This window comes from Pseudopipra pipra, chromosome 1 (genome assembly GCF_036250125.1).
Source record: "Pseudopipra pipra isolate bDixPip1 chromosome 1, bDixPip1.hap1, whole genome shotgun sequence".
NCBI classification, from domain to species: Eukaryota; Metazoa; Chordata; class Aves; order Passeriformes; family Pipridae; genus Pseudopipra; species Pseudopipra pipra.
In genome coordinates this window covers 61,930,424-61,948,583 of record NC_087549.1, presented here as the reverse complement: position 1 = coordinate 61,948,583, position 18,160 = coordinate 61,930,424, and the positions used below count along the sequence as shown (strand labels likewise).

General features: G+C 36.7%; 1 protein-coding gene across 1 annotated transcript in view; it reads left to right on the top strand.

Annotated features, from left to right (window-relative positions):
* The window catches only part of ERP44 (endoplasmic reticulum protein 44), a 50,486-nt gene that overhangs the window by 8,346 nt on the left and 23,980 nt on the right, over positions 1-18,160 (top strand). Inside the window, exons 2-4 of the mRNA XM_064658783.1 lie at positions 11,274-11,346; positions 13,168-13,207; positions 15,421-15,536. Of these exons, the coding sequence (XP_064514853.1) occupies positions 11,274-11,346; positions 13,168-13,207; positions 15,421-15,536 (229 nt within the window). The remainder of the gene's footprint in view (positions 1-11,273; positions 11,347-13,167; positions 13,208-15,420; positions 15,537-18,160) is intronic.

The window sequence follows — 18,160 nt, the reverse complement described above, 5'->3', positions numbered from 1 at the left end:
ATCACTTCTGGCTCTTATAGTTTATTGAAATCCCTTTTCTTAACTCTTGCTGAAAGCACTTAGCTCCTATACTCTTTGCCAGTCATAAAAATTATGAATTTTCATAAACATGTATATGAAAAAACTTTTTTTCCTTTTTTTTTTTTCCTTCCTTCTCTCGGTTGAGTCAATTCACTTGGGACTTTGGATGGGATGATTGAAAGACAAATTGGTTGCTTCACAAAGGTAATTAAGAGTGTATGTGGTGCAGGGGGTGAACAGTTAGGAGTTCTTTCCTACTAATGATACGTTAATTAGTGAAGGGAGCTCAGCGAGTGTGCGAGCCTCTCAGGAATTACCTTTAAATGACATTTAAAACTGCTTTGATTAAAAAAGTAAAATTGCAGGGGGGAGAGGTCTTTTTAGTATTTTAGTATTTTAAACATTATTTTAAAATAAGCCAATACATAGCTGTGATACCTGAGGATTTTGATAACAGTTCTGGTTGCAGAAGTCCTCCATGTTTGCTTCATGAAGCTGGTTAGCTGCAGAGCCAGGGTGTCTGATACTTGCTCCCACTTCAAGCACTGCACCATGTTAATGTGTTCATACTATTTTTAGGACCAGTCTGGAATAGTTGCTTGAATATTTTTGTGGGAGTCAGCTTGAAGCTGGCAGGTTTAATATTCCTTGGGGAGGTAAACCAGCAATGAGGTATCTCCATATGACTTTCTTTTGTGCATTTCAAAATATCTGTGGCATGTGTCCTGTCCTCTGCATTATTTACTCTTCTGCTGTCCAGAGCTATCTGGGATAAATTGACAGCATATGTGCAGGCCCTTCACAGCTGTTTAGGGTAGAAAGAAAATAGCTCTTATGCAGTCTGAAATTAGCCATTCATTCTTCGAGGTGCATGTGGCTGTGGTCCCAATGGTGAATTTTTCTCCTCAGGTTCAGGTAGCATTGCTTTAATCAATGCTCTTCCATAGAAGATAGCCAGTGAATTAATTGTAAAAGGTATCTTTTTTTTTTCCCTCCTCATTTAAATTGGGAGATTTCTCCAATGCTAACTTGTCAATTAGGATGCAGCTGTGGAGTAGTATTTCTATTACTGCTTATTTGGAAGATCATATCCCTTATCATATGTTATTTTTAAGGTAACAAATCATAAATGCTAACATAAAAATTGAGTTAAAACATTTGTTAGAGACAAGCTAATGGTTTGCCAGAGAGCTTTAATATACTGTGATTAGTAGTTTGCATGTGTAGAATGGAAGTTTGTGGAATGTGCATCATAATTATGCCTGGAGTGAAGAAAAAGAAATAATCAAAGTAACATAAGTTTAGATGATGTTTTAAATTTATTTATTCTAAAGTTCAGAGTTCTGATGTTAAGGGAATGATAAGCTGAGGCTACAAAACTCCATTGTATATTAGAAAGTTTGTAATTTTGAAATTCTAAGGAATTTTTCCACATTTTGATTCCTCAGAAAAAGAAGGAAGAGCAACAGCAACACAGGACTGAATCTCCATGGTTTTACTGTACGGGCAAACACTTCATACACTACGAACGTCTGCATCACAAAGTACTGTAGCTCTCTTTTGATAGTTGCACAAACAAAACCTTAAGCTCCTGCTGAAATATTAGGTAATCTGAGGAAAAGTGGCACCTCAGTCATGCTGATGGAAAACCAAAATCTGTAGCACAAGGAGAGTTCTTAGTGATATTGGAAGTATTATTTCTTTCTAAAAGCTCTAGATATGAGGTCAATGAACAAGGGTGGTTGTGTCTGTATTCGTGTATGGGTTAGTTCTGGAGGAGATTGCAGTTTAACTTGACCGTGCCATGCTAAAACTGGAAGAGAGCAAGAGTTTACCTTAAACTGCTAGTTGTTGTAGAATCATTCCTACATTTACTGCTCTGCCAATGATTGTTGCTCCATTGTTTAGTTCTAATTGTCATCGTCTTTAGTGTCAAATAAGGGTGACCCGAATCAAGGTGGCTGTGATTCTGTACTTTCAAAAAGGATTTTGTTGTTTGGAAGTACAAATAGGCAGCAGTGCTAATGTAAATGGTACAATTAAAACAGTGATATCAGAGGCTGGTTTGTCCACTTCTCTTCCCTTATGTTGTCTTTAGAGTTCAAGTTAAACCATTATGTTTTGCATTCTTTTGGTTAGGCTGGGCGAGAAGAACGACCCCAGCTGTATTTTTCATTTAAGTATTTTGTTTGTCTATTTCTCACTTTTATTGCCCTTTGTGTTTTCCTCCCTGACCCAGTACCTCAGCTGCATGGTTAAAGCAGTGTGGGTCCAGCATCCAGAGCTTCATGACTGTGGTATTTCAACTATAAATGCTAATAATATGTGAAATACAGATTTCTCCAACACTGTATTTTTATTATGCCACCTGACTGCTATTTTATCTAAATTGATTCTTAGGTGTTTTTATCATGAAGGGCTAGTTGATGTGTGTTTATGGTAGCCTTTATTTTGGCATTTGTGCAGTTGGTTTTGGTAATTCACACCTACTTTTAAAACAAGTTCCAGCCTGAAAGGTAAAGCTGAACAGGGTTCTCTTTGCTTAAAGTTCTCGCCTTTCTTGATATTGCAAAGGTCTGGAGAACATGATGCTTTGGAGCAGAGGAGTAAAAATGTATTCAGCATTGCAACTAGATTGTATAATTAGTAAACAGCGAAGCAGCTAGAAATGAGTAGGTATTGATCATTTCACTTAAAATGAGTTGGTTTTGTCTTGTTGGAGAATAAACTCAGTATGTATTGGAATCTACCAAAGTAGAAATTGTGTTATTTTTGAAGCAGTAGAATGTGTGTAGGCAGCAAGTGTGGAAAACTCAGTTATCCACTAATATGTTCAGTCCTTCAGATTATTCCAAGCTAGCAAATATTCACGTGACAAAGGGAATATGGGTTGTTGTGGAAACACTACATCTACCTTTGGTTTCCTCCTCTAAGATTATGCTTTAAAGGAGAGATTCTGAATTCCGTGGCCACTCCTTCCACAGAATGCCATAGAAGCTTTTGTTTCATTTTAATATGCATTTTCATCACCAGTCCAAGAATGAAGAAAACATACATCTATTTATGTTATTAAAAAAAAAAAATCTAATTCCTTGTTCTGCAATGGCCCTGCATGTAAAGACTATAATGAAGGGCAGAGGAAAGACTGTAGAAGATCATAATGAATAACAGGGTAGTATGTTGCTTTCTGTAATGATACACATGGCTCTCAAAACACAGTTCCTAATAAGCCTTCTATTTAGACTCGACTTGACTATATGAAAGGACTCACAATTTCTTCTCTACTGTTACACATCAAAATAATTTCCAAAATATTTCAAGTGCAAAAGTGGCTTTGACTTATCTTAAAATGCAGAGAGGATATTGAGAAATGATTTGCATACAGGGTTACATATGTGATCTGTGACATGAGGAATGGAGTTACAAGTACACAGTCTCCGAGGTCTACAGCGAATGTTTTTAGTATTGGGTTTTACATGTAGAAGCAATGGCCAAAATAGAGAACAGGGCATATTTCCTTGGCTTGCTGAAAAGGGGCAGCAAACTATTCTGCTCTGCTGGCCTTGCCAGAGTCTTGACAAGACCAAGCTGCCCTTTATTTCGTGTTGCTGGGTCATGCTTTAACTAGTTGAGAACCCTGAGGGTGCTGGCCTTCATATACAGCAACAGCTGCTTAATTTGTGCTAATCATTTTGGAGATTGCATTTGTATTTTATGTGCTTCTTGAAAGTTTATCTTTGTTGCCAAATAATCAGAGCAGTTGGTAGATATGGGAAAGAAAAGGTTGTCAGAACATGAGATTGTGTTTTTTCCTAAAAAGCTGTGCGAATCAGACCTTTTCTTTCAGGGGAATTCTAGCTGCTTGTGTAAAAGATGAAGTTTGGTACGTAAAATATCTAAAGGTTCAGAGTTCCCTGTGGAGCAGAATTCATGGCTTTAAGCTGTGAAACAGGCTTTAAGGTAGATTCCTATTTCTGAGTATGTGGAGTACTCTGAACATCATTCATGAAGTTGTTCAGACATCTGTTTACATCTTTTATAGGTGTATGGACTGTGTTACCTCAAAGTGGATGTTTAAGACAAGGGAACCAGTGTTTTATGACCCTGACTGGGGATTGCCCTTTTCCCTCCAGGCCAAGAGAAATAACTGAAAATCACAAATAGTTCAACTGAAAATAAATTACAGGTCTTACCTCTGTAACACTTTTTTAGACACGCCTCATGTCATTTTTTTGAGCCCTGACTTAAACATTTCTATAAAAGACAGTGATCCATAGGTTTGTGCCTAGAGACTTAAGCTTTAGATTTGTTTGGTTGCATGATTCTGCTACTAATAGCTTTATGGAAAAATCGCAGTGCATTGGACTGTACTTTTTGATACTGAGGTTTAATTTTCATCTCTGCAGTGGACTTTTTGAATGAACATCTTGTGTCTTCTAATAATAGTTCACAAACTGTTGAGAGGTTAATTTACCCATTTTTCTGGGACTCTTCAGTGCTTCAGGCTGTTGAGAGATCTCTGTGGCTATGAATCATTCCCAGTTGTACATGAGAGTCCTGCAACTCCTCGTGTGCTAAATTCAGTTGTAGGAACATAGGCTGTGAGTTCTTTTTCCTGATTTGAAGTGTCAAATCAATATAATTTGGATTTTCAAAGATACTGTTATGAATTGTGATTTTTTTTTCCCCAATATTTTCATTGGGGAAAAAAGTTCTTTATTATTAATAAGACATGTAGTTACACCAAATATTCCTTCCAGACACTTAAAATGGGAGTAGAAGACAAGATATATGGAGGAAAAAATCACATTACCTCTTTTTAATATGGTGGTCTCTACCTAGTTCTGTGCAGTTATAGCACTGTTTGGCTAAGTCAGTATAAAAGTGAATTGTCTATCAAGGCTAAAGAAGTGAGTTTACTTTTCTAATATATATATTATCTGTATTTCAGTTTAGTTAGATTTTTTTTCTCTGTTCTCATGGAAGTTAGTAACTGCACTCTTTAAATCTATTTTAAGTAGCTTCCCTTGAGCATTTTACATTTCCCTGATTAAATTTAAGATATGACTCTTGAGTGAAGAATAATAGGAAAATGATTTTTTGTTGCCCATTTAAACATTGCTCTGAAAACTTAACTGTAACTCAGATTGTTAGTTAGTGTTTTGAACTAATAACTTAGTTATTGTTAGGGTTTTGAACTTTGTATTAGTGTTTTGAACTTTGTGTTAGTGTTTTGAACTTTGTCTAATAGTCCCATAATGAAAGCAGCTTACATTACTAATGAAAACCCTGAATAATCAATGGTGATGGCAGCAGTCAAAGTTATGAAAATGTTTAGGCACAGCCTGGAATCAAGTGGTGACAATTAAGAGTTGAACTGTTCTCACTGAGGGGGTGAATAATGTTCTTTTTTTGTTTTACCCCACCATTTTCTATTTACTGTTCTCTCTCTCTCTGCTCTGAACTTTGTGCTTCATTATAGGGCTTCTGGGAATGCTGCCAGCGAGATGCTCCTGATTGATGGTTCTGAAGCCAAAATTCAGGGCTTTTACAATGTCTGCCAGCTTTGGCATTGCTGCCTCCTGGGATTGCTTTCAATTTGTATCATCCTACAGCAGGCTGTAAACTCGTCTGCTTCCTGTTGTCCAGGAGTTTAATGCAGACCTCAGAGTAGCAGCAGATTAGTGGCATGCATGAAGAAAGAGGTACTCAGGAACTGAAAGTCAGCCGCAGAGTCCTATGGGGCTTGGACTTCAGGTAGTAACTTCAACATGTCAGTCTGGATTAGATGTGGGCTAGAGCTGGCTGGAGAATGTAAAATGATTTTGCGTTAGAGGAGAAAGACAGTTTAGTTGTGTGCCTTTAGGATTTCCCAGCAGGAAGAAAAGGTAAATAGAAAGTCTAGCAACTGAAAATGAAGGTTGTTCTTGTTGACTGCCTTGCAGGTGTAGTACTAATTAGAAATCATAATGCTCCAAGAATAAATTTCCTGTGTTCTTCAGATAATTTGCTTTGGAAATGAGGACCTCTGTTTTATTATGTGCGTTAAAAAATAAAGACATGAAGAACTAAAATTAAACAGACCCGTTTTGTTTTCCTTTTCTTGTAGTTTTAAGATTATGAACATTTAAACTGTTAAACTTTTCTGCCAGAAAGTGGTATGTAAACTACAATAAACTTGAAAAAGAAATACCACTAAACCTATAGGCCTGTCTCTTCTGTCCAGTTAGCAATTAAAGAACAGCACAAACTGGTAAGAGTAAAATGTTAATAAAAGGTTGATCTAAATCTCCTGAATAACCAGTGGGCTTTACAGTTGAACAGCAACAGGGTCAGTAGAAGGTGAGTTGAAACTGGGTGTGCATTTATTTCCTCTTTGGGAAAGGGATATGAAACCTGGCAGAGGTTCGTTGCTGGGGGTCAGTTGAGTAGGTTTTGTCCGAGCATTTTATGTTGTGTAAGGCTGCTTGTGTGGCATTGCGTGTGTCAGACAAGGATGATAATGGCTTTCAGGTCTTTCACTAGAAACAATCTGAATAAATCTCAGATAATTTGTAGTTACTCCTCAGAAGTGACTGGTACTGGCTCCAGGCATAAGTGGCTAAGTGATGGCTAAGTTCGTGAGGATCAAAATTTAATCAGAATACTAACATTTCTGTATTAATTAAACTTCCCAATAAAAACATGACCAGTGTTACCTTCAGAAGCTTCCAGGAACCTGAACTGTGATGTTCATGCTTTATTTGACAGTGTTTCTGAGGACCAGAAGAGTAAAAAATACACGTGTCATCTCCTCTTCTTCCCTCCCCCCAAAAGCTAAATTTTATCTTTGTGAATGCATTGTTCAGTTCCTGACTTTTTCCCTCCAGCAGTGCATTCTGTAAGTGCAGCTTTCTGCATTCGTTTGTTTTAGTGCATAGTTTAGCTTGTCGTTTTTCTTTAGTGTTAAATGATTGTGAGTAGATTATAAACATGGTAATATAACTTCTGTAGTTTCATTCAAGTATTTAATATTTTAATATCTTACTCTGTCTTTATTTTTTAAAATCTTTTTATTTCATAGCTACTTAGTTTTACCTTCAGATTTTCATAGTTTAAACATTTAAAAATAGAAATATATATCTTATATTTTTATATATATATACATGTATATATATATATATATATATACATGGCTAATTTTATCCAATGTAAAGGCAGCAACCTGAGTTGTTTCAGGTGTACTTACATAACCAATTTTCCTTTCAAATTATTTTTTCAAGATGCTTTCTTCAGTGTAGCTATCTTGGGAGGTTAGTTTGTAACTAAAGAAAAAAATAATTCTCAAACATGAACAGTCATCCCTCTGTCCTTCCACTATACACTAGTGGAATGCAAAGTTTGCATTTAAAAGTAAAAAATCCTGAAGACATTTTTTAGCCAGTATATTTTTCAGAACATGTGTTTAATACCTGTTTTATCAAGTGTGTTGCTGATATTCACAAATTATTTCCTCAAAATGTCTTGTTTTCTGCCCACGGATATGAAACACAGGCCTGAAAAAGGTCAGAAAATATTCTCAAAACAGTGTAGCTTCTTAGCAATTTAAATACGAATCTGTATTTCTTCATGTTAAATATTAATACTAGTAATATCATAAACCCTCTTGCATCTCATGGAACAGCAAGATTACTGGGTCAAAAGGATGTGCTTTCTTCCTTACAGGCATTACACCTTAATGAAAGCTTCTGCTGAAGTGCATCTTGCATATTTATTGACATTTCTTCAAGGAATGCTTTTTTCCCTGAGACTATCAACTTGTTATGAAGAGTTTGGCACCCACTATGATTTAGTCAGTATAAAACATTTGAGAACATGGTTATGAATATCTTTGACAAACAGAAATTTTCATACTTCTAGTGGAAAAAGTATTTCACTTATCTCAGATTTTATGCAACTTTTGGGGAAAGAAGGCTCTTAGTCTCAGACCTATTGCACTACTGTAATATAAAAGGGCAATAAGAGATATGGCTTAATTCCTTTTTCACTTTCAATATATGAAACACATATATTGAAACATGCAGTTTGCACCACATTTTTCCACGGTAAGAGTTAAGAAAGGAATCACAAACTTTTTTGTGCTATAAAGAAGTAGTTTTGATTCCTTTTTTCTGCACATAGCACAGCCTAGCAGAGGATCTTATTGGTTAGTACGTGGTGTGCTTTCATGGTGCAGTTAAATATTTGCATTGCAAGTTAAGTGTATTGTAGCAATCTACAAATGTGACTACAGTTCCTGATCCATTTAAGTGTATCTGCTAAGTAATGTAGCCTGTTCCCGACTGCAAATAATGTGCTTATCTACGTTGTGTTTAATTTATGTGTAATTTATCCTATTAGATAAGATTTGTGTTGCTATTGGAAAGCTATTCTAGAAAAAGCTATGTGGATTTAAGAAATTGATATCTTACCTGTTCGGTGTGTTTAGACAAGCCAAAACGCTGAGCTCCTGTGAAAATAGTTTCACCAAGACCTACTGTGAAAATTTGTTTCGAGTGTGAATGGTGATGCAGAGCTGTGTGCAACAGCTAAGAAGTTCTTGCTTTCTAGAGGCTTGTGTGGATTTTCTGTGTTAAAAAGCATTGTTCAAGGTTATAAACAGGATAAGTAACTCTGTGGTCTTCAAGGTGATTAGAGCTTCTTGAGGCCTTGCAGGGCAGCTGAAGCCTTGGAACACTGAGTTTGCAGTCACCTGTGGGAGGATCAGATGATGACCAACAAAATTAATGTTGAGTTATCCTTTATTACCTTGAGCAATATTCCAACTGGTTTTGTTAATCGTAGCTACTGCTTCAATTGTGCACAAGTTAGATCTGTCCTAACATTTGCAATAAAACAGCATGTGGGTACAAACAAAAACTGCGCCACCTCATGCACATGCTGACTTGACCCATTTTTCACTACAAACATTACTACTACTACCAGCACCTCCCTATAGCAACACCATGGAAGTTGTCATCCCATGAACCACCCCAGGGGTGATGTAGAGGTGTCTGCACTGATGGTTGCCATCAGCTATTACCTCTCTAGGGATGATTTGGCCAATGTGGATGTGGGTCCATATGTGTAGCTTCCCTCTGCAAAGACTGAAGGCAGAGTCCTACCTCTTTGCTGCTCAGTAGTCAGCAATGCCAGTGTCTTCAAAGGAACTTCCCTAATACTGGCCTGCTGCAACTTGTGCATTGCATAGCTTGCTTAATCAGATTTTTTTTTTTTTGGTAAATTGTGTTGTTACGCTGCCTGTTTCATCTATGGACCTCATAGCTCAACCATAAGTTTTGTTTCTCTCCAGTCATCTTGAAGCCACAGTTCAGATGCTCATTGCAGGCTGTTAAAGTGCCACAGCAAGACTGTGCAAACTCCACCACAAATCTGAGACTTGCATTTAAGATTAGTATCTTGATCAGTTACCAAGTGAGAAGCACTGGTACATATTTTTATTGCAACAGCTGCTGTGTTTTTCAGCCTGTAGTGTAAGATGGAGTGTATATGCTACCCAGGGGCGCCTGTATATGGGAAATACAAAAGAATCTGTCTTCACTGAGACGTGGATAGTGATCCTCAAATGAGAAGGAATTGAAAATGATTGCTGCAGATCTCACCTGTGTGCCATTTACAGTGATAGTTTGAGAGCTAATGACAGTGTCTTGCTGCAGAAGTTTCTCACCATTTTTGATGCTGATCTTAAAGTCAGGGATCCAGTTTGGCTTTTTTTTTTTTTTTTTTGGAGGCAAATATTTGATATACGCTTGCAACAGTTGTTAGGAAGCTTGATGTGTGACATTGCATGAGTCTTTTGATAAATTGTAAACAGTGTCAAAAGCAGGCATACCCTGGAGGCTTGCTCTTTGTAGTCATGGTTCTAGCACAGGTTCAGGATAGGTCTCAGGCTCTTCCGTAAATACAGAGATCCTTGTATAATTGTTTCCTTGTATCCAGCTGCTTCATGTGTTTTTATTTGGATGGTCTTTATACTTCTAGCTATGTTTTTCCTTGGTGCCTTTTGTCAGCTATGCCTCGTTAGCCATAAGCAGATTTTCTTTGCAGCTGCAACGAGTAAACAGTCTGCAGAAACATGGATAGTGTGTATGTTGTGTGCTGCCACATCTCAGTGCGAGGGTTAATTCCTCACAGGTGTCACTGGGGATCTATGGTCTCTGCCTGACTCCTTGACCTGTGCCTTCCTGTCAGTTCCCTACCGAAAACCTTCCTTTTCCTTTCTTGTTATCTCTGTCACCTGAGGAACCATACATCGATTGAAAACAGAAGCTGGAAGGCATCACAGCAGAGCATCTGGTCCAAGCCTTGGCCCTGCTTAGAGAAGTGATGACTTTCTGACCAGGTTGCTCAGGATGGAAACATTTATGTCCCAGACCAGAATCTGTGTTGTTCCACTCAAAAATGTGCATGCTTATCTCTCTCAAAGCAAAAATAAGTTGTAATTCACTGATACCTCTTTCATCTAGGATAGAACAGCAAATCTTTTTTCTTTTTCCCTCACCATATTTTGAGACAAAAATAACTGGGCCTATTGCAGTGAATATGAGACTGCTCTTCAATAAAACTGTGTATTGCTGTGAAAGCTGCATTAAGAGTAATACATATGCTGCTTTGTAATTGAATTATTTGGCTGATGTGGTACCTCAGTTTTTATAGTCTGATATGACTACTGTATGCTGGGACTGAAGCCGTGTCAAGTAAAAACACAGGAGATAAGACTGTAGCTAGTTGAGTTATATATACTGAAACTGTTTCCTAAAACATCAATAAAATTGTAAGCAACTGAGGCTTTACTTAATGTGGCACTTTTTAGCCAGACAAGCCCTGTAAGTGGCAGGGGCAATTACTGAGTGTGCAACTCCAAGCCCACGCACTTCTGGGCTGTGTGAGGTTGTTAGGTGGCAAAAATGGAGTGAACTTATGAATATGTTGTTCTTAAAGGTGCAAAATTTACCTGTAACATTTCTGCCTACATACTAGGGAATTATATTAAGAGATAGCTAATTTTGCTTTAAATGTGAGAGTATGTTATATCTGTAAATAGTTTATTTGTATATTTGTAGTACTGCTGTCATCTGAAATGCGTGGACTGAATTACAGTTCTTTTACTGTTCTTTGCCAGCTTTTGAACTGGAACTCTTAAGAATCATATATAAGTTATTATATTATTGCTGAAACTTTACATACGTTACTGATATACTTTCTCTTTTTAGGTGTCTTGGCTTTTTAGTCCAGCAAGAAGTGAAATAACAAGTCTAGATAGTGGAAATATAGATGACATTTTAAGTGAGTACTTTGAATATTCTTTTTCTTTATAGGTCTGCAGTTATTGTGTGAATATGTGTGAATATTGGAGTGTTATTAAATGAATATGCATACCCTAGCTTTGAATATATGAGTTGCAATTGGCTTAGAAATATTAAATGCCTGTGGTCAAAATTAGCTGTCTGAACTAATGTCTTGCAAGGAGAATTTGAAGTGTCTTAAGAAAAATAACTGGTATCAGGTTTGCAGATGGGAATGCTTGATTACATAACCAAAACCTCTCCAGAGGGCATTTTAAAAGTTCTCCCCAAAAAACAGCAGCAACTGAAAACCATGGTGATGGGCCTTAAGTATCTTGCTTATTCAGCTATGCTTTTCCTCAGGTTAAGCATTGTGCTGATTCTGGTGGCTCATAGAAAGGAGATCCATCCGTAAATTAAACAGATGTGTATTCCTTGTCTGAAACCTTTTCCTCTGAAAAATATGCAATTTGCCTTTGCAAGTCTTTGCACAAAAAAAGTTTTGATGTTTTTTCAAATGCATCAAGGGAAAAAATGCTCTTTATTCTCTTTTATTAAACTCTCTTCTATAATCTGTCTAATGTTACAGGAGTAGTTTGTAGTATGTGATCTGTTTGTAACTACCTTCTATGCAGTGGAAAATATAAAATCATTTTATAAAATGTTACTCATAAAAGGGAATATATCCAGGTGTAACTACTTTTAAAATGTATCAGATTGCTTTCAATAAATACTTTATGTCTTGGAGGTAACCCTAAACTTGTCAATACTTGTTAATTACCTGTTAACCACTTGCATTCCTTGCCGATAATGAAAATCTTAACGCTGTAATTCTAATCAAAACTGTAGTGCTCCCCAGCCTTCACAAAAGTGTCTTTACCAGCATAGTATCATCTCCAGGCTTTCAACATCTTAGTCTTCACATGTAATTGCTCTGCAACTTTGTCAATTTTCTGCTTTGTCAGCATTTCTGCTTTATAAAGCTGTGAGTGGTACTCTATATTTTCAGTATGTATTTCATTTTTTTTTTCAATGTCTAGGCCACTACCACTACTAAAAATCAATTTAAAGCATAGTTGTTATATTGTGTAAAGATGATAGTTTATTTTCAGGCAGGAGATTTACCCTTTTTTGGTGTATTTTCTTTTTTTTTTTTTGGTATGTGAAAAGTAATGTGTGAGAACATTATTTCATTACCTCATCACATGTATCCCTGTGGTATTGCACTTTTTTTGAGTGTCTCTTAGTATTTTTCGCTTTTTGGGGGACTGAAGATTTCTTTGCTACCTTTTGCTTTAGTATCCTTCTTAGCAAATAAGACAGGTAAGGACTGACCAGAGTAAGTTGTGCAGGCAATCTGCCTGTTGGTCGATCTTCTAACCCCAAGAGTTGAGATTTCAGCTTTTAACTGTTTTTTAACACTTGGGAGTAATAGAGCTAATGCTTAAGAGATACACTGAAGTACTATTTCTGAATGTGAGTACCTTAATTTTAAATCCAGAATTGCTTTTTATTTCATGTGTCATTTAATTACTTCTTTTGTGTCTTAATACCTTAAGAGTTTACATTTTTGATGTATCAATAAAGTCAATAGAACACTTGACTGAAGGCCTCTTTCATCACTCTTCCATTTGTTATAGATTATATTTCAGAAAAGATTTATCCTAGCAGTTTTCTAGCAATCAGACTAAGCTATATACTGAATAATGTAGAAATACTTGCTTTTATAGTTTTTTGTGTGTATTTTTATAATCTCAGATAAAAGAACTAAGAAGTTGCCTCTCAATGTGACATTGGGTTTTTTCTTTTTCTTTCCTCTCAGACAATGCAGATGTTGCTTTAGTTAATTTTTATGCTGATTGGTAAGTTATATTTTTTTTCTATGTTTAAAACTCTGTCTACTGAAAACTGTCATGTTTGGCTATAGTTTTCTAATTGAAAATATAGTAGTATGTTGCTTTCAAACCAGTTCTTTCCTGGGTTTATGTCCTGATTGCTTCCCCTTCTGCAGTTCTTCCATCCTATGTTTCATTTAGGACTCCTATCAGAAAAAATTGGAGTATTTTAGACTCTCCATTTTCTTCTGTGTTGGTCCCATACGTTTGTGCTAGAAAAAAAAAGACTTGACACAAAAAATCAATTGTTTTTCTAGTTTCTAATTTTTCTAATTTGTAAGAGCTTGCAAAAGAGCTTGCAAGTGGAGAACTAGAGAAATTATAATTGAGAGATGAAATCTGAGCAACTGTAAAACGAAGGAATTTGGGGCTGAACTGGTTAGACCTTGTGAATGACATACTTAGAAGGAACTGTTTACTTGAAATTATATTTTAAAAAAAACCCAACTTGCATCCTGAATCATTGTTAGAATTACTTTAAGCAATATACCCCTGTGAAATGTCTCCTTTTTAATGATAGTGCAACAAAGTAACTAGTTAAGTAAGAAACTGGACCTAATCTCTTACCAGTTTTGTATAGAATTATCCTATAGAGGCTATCTTTTAAAATATGTAAATAAACAAAACTTTTAATTTTCAATTTGTGATCTGCTGATACTTGGTGAATCATGGACTACTTCAAAAGTGCTATCTTTTCTTAAAGATAAGCAAGGAAGGCAAACCTATGGAGAGTAAATTTAATACACTGAAATTTGAGGTCTGCGTTGCCATTCAAAAATGATTTTTGGATTTTGCAAATGACAAACTGTAGAAAGGTAGCTAAATACCCATGTTCTGATACTTCTGTCATAAAGGGAAGATACAAATATTTTAAAATTTGCTATAGCCAGGTAACAAGTATCCTGTTTTAGGACCTTATTAGCACAGTTCCTTCTCCAAAACCCCACTGTTATCAGATCCTCTGTAGAATAGATGTACTATGAATTTAAAGATTTGTATGTGCTTGCAAGTTGATTCATGGTAAAGTAGGCTGTAATTTTAGAACATTACAGCCTTAATTACGATCATTACGTGTAGGCATTCAGGAATAACCTCTCACCATAGCAGACTGCGATGTACCTGACTTTTGAATGAGAACTGATGAGTTGCAGTCATGTACTCTGCTGTAAGGGTGGAGAAGAATCAGGGACAGGGAAGCCATATGTAACAAATACATGCTAAATGTGTAGCATATGGTTGTGCTACCCAGAGTCAGGTTTTTTTGGAGAATGGACTTGAACTCTGTTTGTATTTTGAGAGCAAAACTTGCCTCTTCACTTGGAAGTTTCTGTGTCAGGCACAGTGGCATCCCCAACCTGATGCTGTTAAGTTTGAAGTGGGCTTCAGTGCAGGCTGGTTCATTGAAAGTCTGCTCCATGAGGTCTCATTCTGACAACTTCCACAGTGCCATTATGCATCTTCAATTTGAAGTTCTTTCATGAGTTTAGAAGGATAGAATATAAAATAATTTCACTGATGTATTAAAAATGGGCTTGTGCATTAGTGTTAACCCCTAAACTCCCTAAAGCCACTGAAGCATGTTTACAATCCTACAGCCTGGGCAAAAAGAAAATTTGCTTCAAAATCTGACATAACTGAAAGAAGGGACCCATAGGGTTCTCTTTTTCTCAGTGCTGAAAAAGCAGTCTGCTCAAATTCTTCTGAACTTGAGCGATAATATTATACACAGCACTTAGAACTTCTGTTGTTGACCTTCCTGAAGGTGATGGTGAATATTTGAAACTCAAGTCTTAAGTATCTTCCTTTACTACGTTTTTATAATTACTTTCCCAAGGCTAATTCAGGCAGGAAAAAAATGAACAATATATTTTCTGAATAGAATATATTTCATAAAAGCTTATAATTGATTAATGGCGTTTCCTAAGCAGATAAAGCAGGGAAGCATATCTTGAACTCTGTATTCATTTAGAATTACTTTTTTCGGCACCCAAATTATTCAAGTTACTTTTGAATCTATTTTTATCCAGGCATTTACTGGGATTGTTAGAAGTAGATGTGATTTTTTTCAGTAACTCTTCTTTCTTTTTTTTCTTTTTCCTTCAAAGATTGAAATATTCCATTAGTCATCAAAATATTTCAAATTAGTATTTCAAAGTTATGATTTCCTGTTCTATTTACAGGTGCCGCTTCAGCCAAATGCTGCATCCTATTTTTGAGGAAGCTTCTAACGTAATTAAGGAAGAGTATCCAGATAAGAATCAAGTGGTGTTTGCTAGAGTAGACTGTGATCAGCATTGTAAGTAAATAATGATTTAGGTTTTTCCTATGCTAACCTGCTACTAAGTTACTAATTGTATTGAAGAATATACTGTATAGCAATCTAAAGTGTAGCTGTACCTGCCCCATCATTTGGCCCAGAGCTGTTTTTGTTACATCAGTGAACCTCTTCTTCCATATTTGTTAGGGCAATTTCCAGTGTTGCTTTCTCATTGCATCCATAAACGTGCTTTTTTTAATCAGTTCCACCTGTCTCATTTAAAAAAGAAAAAATGGCTGGGATTATAAATTGAATTGGCTCATTGTGGTGTCAGAGAAACACTAGTGCAACAAATGATGCGGGTCTTCACAATCAAGAAGAGGAAGGGGAAGCCTTCCTTTGTCAGCACCAAGAATATGCTCTGCTTGGGTCTTCCTTCTGCCTGGGAGTCTTGGTGAGCTGTGAGTTGCCTTTCACAGAGCCAGGCAGGGATCAGGGCTTTGCTTTGCTGTTAGTACACATGCCAGCAAATGGTTGCCTATTTGGGCTTTTCCCATGGCCAGAAACACATATTCCTGAGACTTACTGTTGGCCTAATAGCTGTGTTTTAGTGCTCTGTTACAAAAACTCCGAAGAGAGAACCTTATGGGGCAGGATAAAAATGTCAGTTGCATAGCTATGCAAAATAGCTGCTTTGGTTTACATTTGTCTTTCCCATTTAGACAATTGAACTTTTTGATGTTGGAAAGGATTTTTCTCTACGATGAGAATTCCTGACTTGTGTCTTGGTTCTTACTTGCAGATTTAAAAGTCAGTAAATCCACTTGAACCATCTTCCAGTGGCACTATTTTGTGCTCTATTTTGCATACACGCCCAACAATTAAGAGCTTTGTGATCTTGAAAGAGATTTCAAGTATAAAAAAAATCAAAACAAACTTCTAAGGTAACAAACAGTATCAACTCAGTATCTAACATGTAAAATAAATTGATTCTTCGAACTGTCAGGAGTGGCCAAAAAAGATCACTTCCCAAAGATCAGTAAGACCAATTCATAACCACCAGAAACTTAAATGCCTCTGGGGTTTATAAATCTGTGGCTCACTTGGATGTAGGACCCTCCTTATAGCCTCAGCTGGAAAAGAGGCACAACAGTGTTCACCAAGGTATGTGAGAAGCCTTGAAGCTTTCAGCTGCCTTCCTACATTGTAATGGTTGGGATGTGTTAGGGAACTGATACAAAATTTTTAACTCAGGTGTTCTTGAAGAGCAGCTTATTAAACAGGGTTGCAGAATCTCCTCCTCTGAGCAGATCTAGTGCCTTGAATGCAGTGTGGAACAGTGCACTTCTGGAACTGCCTGGAGCATTTCCAGAGCAGCAGCAGAATGGAGTGGCGTAGCTGTACTTGATGTACTTCACAAGATATGCTTTAGTTTCCTTGACTTATGAGTCTAATAGTAATTTTTCTTTGTCATTATAGTGTTGTGTCTGTTAAATGAGTGTTTTTCTATCTCCTTTCTGAACAGCCTTTTCTAGAATCATGGAGGTTTTGGGGGTTGGTGGGGGCTTTTTTATTTGTTTTGTAGTTTTTATAGGGGAGTGGGGTTTGTTTGAGGTTTTTTTCCTTTTTTTTGACCTGATCTCAAAATTGAGATCTCCCAGATCTCAAATACTTAACTACACTTTTAGCTTCTTTATTTTTCACACTTGGTGTTCTCTGCTGCTTCCAGTCACCCACCGTCTATGTTGTGTATGCTTGGGAGATCTTAACCAAAAGCATAGCATTAAATATTCAGATTTGCCATCCTTAAAAGTCAGTTTTCAAGTAAGGCAATGAAATCCTCTGGAGGAATATATTGAAGGCAAAGCCTGATATGTGGTCTTTGGTGGAGTTTTCTTACAGAGCTTTTTGTCTGTCTTTGCTCTGATATCTGCTGCAGGATCTGCACAAATAATCTGCCCCAATCTTTACAATGGTAAAAAATAATGCAGTTATAGCAAGCATTTTAGCAGCCTGTGTTTTTGTTAAGGTTTATAATAACTGCTGAAGTCCTTATTTTTGTTTGCTGTAGCTTTAGTTGCTTGAGTAACTCAGAGAGAGGCTGCCGGATGCCCAGTGTTTAGCCATGAGATCACAGAATTGCAGAATATGCTGAGTTGGAAGGGACCTACAAGGATCATGAGTCTTGTCTTAGCAGTTATGTAGATAAGAAAACTTTTTTTTTTTCCCTCCAGGTGTTTGAAAGCTTAAGGAGCTTGTTGAGTAATCTTCTCATATGCTCATTGAATGAAGCTCATTGGAGCTCATTATGGAGAGCTAAGGCCTAGATGAAGGAGGAGATGCTACAGCAGAAATTGTCTTCCTTTCCCTGGGAGTAGGTGTAGTGGGCTAAGTAGTAGGAGGCAGCCAGGAGTTTTGGTCTTTCTTTTTATTGCTGGAATACCATAAATTCTCTGTATTTACCCTTTCTGTTTTCACTGTAAGAAGTGGATGAGCATGACTTCTGCTGCAGAAGCTGTAAAATGTGAGAAGTAAAAATAAAATCCTTTAATGACAGGCAATTTACATTCCCTTTTTGAATTAAAATAGCAACGCTGTGTATGTCATTCCTAGTTTCTAGTATTTATTTGCTGGGTTGTAAACAATGGTACATTTCTTGACAC